The sequence below is a fragment of the Cyprinodon variegatus genome, unplaced genomic scaffold (genome assembly GCF_000732505.1).
Source record: "Cyprinodon variegatus isolate N-32 unplaced genomic scaffold, C_variegatus-1.0 Scaffold1518, whole genome shotgun sequence".
Classification (NCBI taxonomy): Eukaryota; Metazoa; Chordata; class Actinopteri; order Cyprinodontiformes; family Cyprinodontidae; genus Cyprinodon; species Cyprinodon variegatus.
In genome coordinates, this window is record NW_015151971.1 from 139212 (window position 1) to 140941 (window position 1730).

Below are 1730 nucleotides of genomic sequence, written 5' to 3' on the forward strand. Positions count from 1 at the left end.
TCCAGTCCAGGTAGACCGGGTCCTCGGAGGGTCCAGTCCAGGTAGACCGGGTCCTCGGAGGGTCCATTCTAAGAGAGGTCTTGCAAAGCATTCTGGTAAATCTGATGCACTCTACTTTTCGAGGTGCATTGTGGGGGATTTTGAGTGCACTACTTTTTTATCCACTAGAGCTTAGACCCTCTGAATGCGCCCTCAGCCCTCCTTAGCGCTCCATGAGGGGTCAGTCTGAGCTACTCAGCAGATCCTGTTGCTGGTGCTTCTAGAACCCGCTGGTGTTCTGCAGCGGCGGCGTCATCATGGTACGGGAGGTCCAGTTCTAGCTGACCTAGATCCAGGGAGCTTTAGTTTTTCCCTCCTAATGAAGTGAACCTTCTAAAAGCTGCTTTTCATTCTGAACAGGTTGTTTAAATCAGGACCTAAAAACACAAGCAGGGGTGTGAATACTTTTTATTGATGAGGCCGAAGCTTCAGCTTCCAGCTAAATAGATGAACTGAAGCAGGAAGGATGGAAGCGCTTTGTCCCATTTTCCACAAACGCAGCAGCACACAGGAAGCCATTTATTCAACATGTTTGGATTATATGAACAGGAGCTGCCATGGCAACAGGAGCGCTGCCATGGCAACAGAACAGCTGGTAGAACCAGACCCCACTCCCCCCCCCTTTTCTGGGTTGTTCTACAGAACTCTGCTGTTTGGACCCAGGATTGTTCTTTCACCAGAACCTGGGTGTTAACTGTAACCGGGTCAGAACCGGTCCAGAAAGAACCAGGTGGTCCGGCTCATTCAGGAACAAAGGAGTTCTCCTCTGGGTCCAGATGTGGTTCAGATGAACCGGGCCAGAACCAACAGAACCAGATTCCAGGGCTGCGTAAACGGGTCAATGCTGCAGAACGCACAAAGTTCTGGAGTCCTGATCCGTTCGTCTCGGCAGCAGAAAGCATTGTGGGAAATGGAGTCCGGTATCGCTGAAGAAGCTCCGCCCACAGAGAAGAACTCCGCCTCCAAACCGGGTCGGTTCTGTTCGGCTTGGCTCCTGAAAACGGACTGGAGGCTCTTCCTTCATCAGCAGGAGTCCGGACCGGTCCAGAACCGGCTCTCTGGGTTCGTTGCTATGGCAACCCTGAAGCATCATTAGTCAGAAGGAACCAAACAGTTTGGGTCTCAGGTTCTACAGACCGGACCGGTTCTACTGGTCCTCCTCCCCCGCCCCGCGGCTTCCTCTGGTTCCGTCCTCTTTGGACCCTTCATCTTCATCAGAACCCTAAAAACAGAGACATCATCATCATCAGTGACCCGCTCATGGTTCTGATCTGCTCTGATCCGGTACCGACCCACAGCATGACCTCTGACCCGGTACCGACCCACAGCATGACCTCTGACCTGGTACCGACCCACAGCAGCAGCTCAGTTCTATTGGATTCGTTGGTTCTACCGGGCGCAATCGGGTTCTACCGGGCGCCATCGGGTTCTACCGGGTCCTATCTGGTTCTACTGGGTCCTATCTGGTTCTACCGGGTTCTATCGGGTCCTATCAGGTTCTACCGGGTCCTATCTAGTTCTACCAGGCCCTATCTGGTTCTACCGGGTCCTATCTGGTTCTACCGGGTTCTATCGGGTCCTATCAGGTTCTACCGGGTCCTATCTAGTTCTACCAGGCCCTATCTGGTTCTACCGGGTCCTATCTGGTTCTACCGGGTTCTATCGGGTCCTATCAGGTTCTACCGGGTCCT

General features: G+C 53.1%; 1 protein-coding gene across 1 annotated transcript in view; it reads right to left on the reverse strand.

Annotated features, from left to right (window-relative positions):
- Positions 1-86: 86 nt before the first annotated feature.
- LOC107103737 (pre-mRNA-splicing factor CWC22 homolog) overlaps positions 87-1730 on the reverse strand; it is a 4989-nt gene continuing 3345 nt past the window's right edge. Inside the window, exon 2 of the mRNA XM_015403548.1 lies at positions 87-1261. Within this exon, the coding sequence (XP_015259034.1) occupies positions 1187-1261 (75 nt within the window). The 3' untranslated portion in view covers positions 87-1186. The remainder of the gene's footprint in view (positions 1262-1730) is intronic.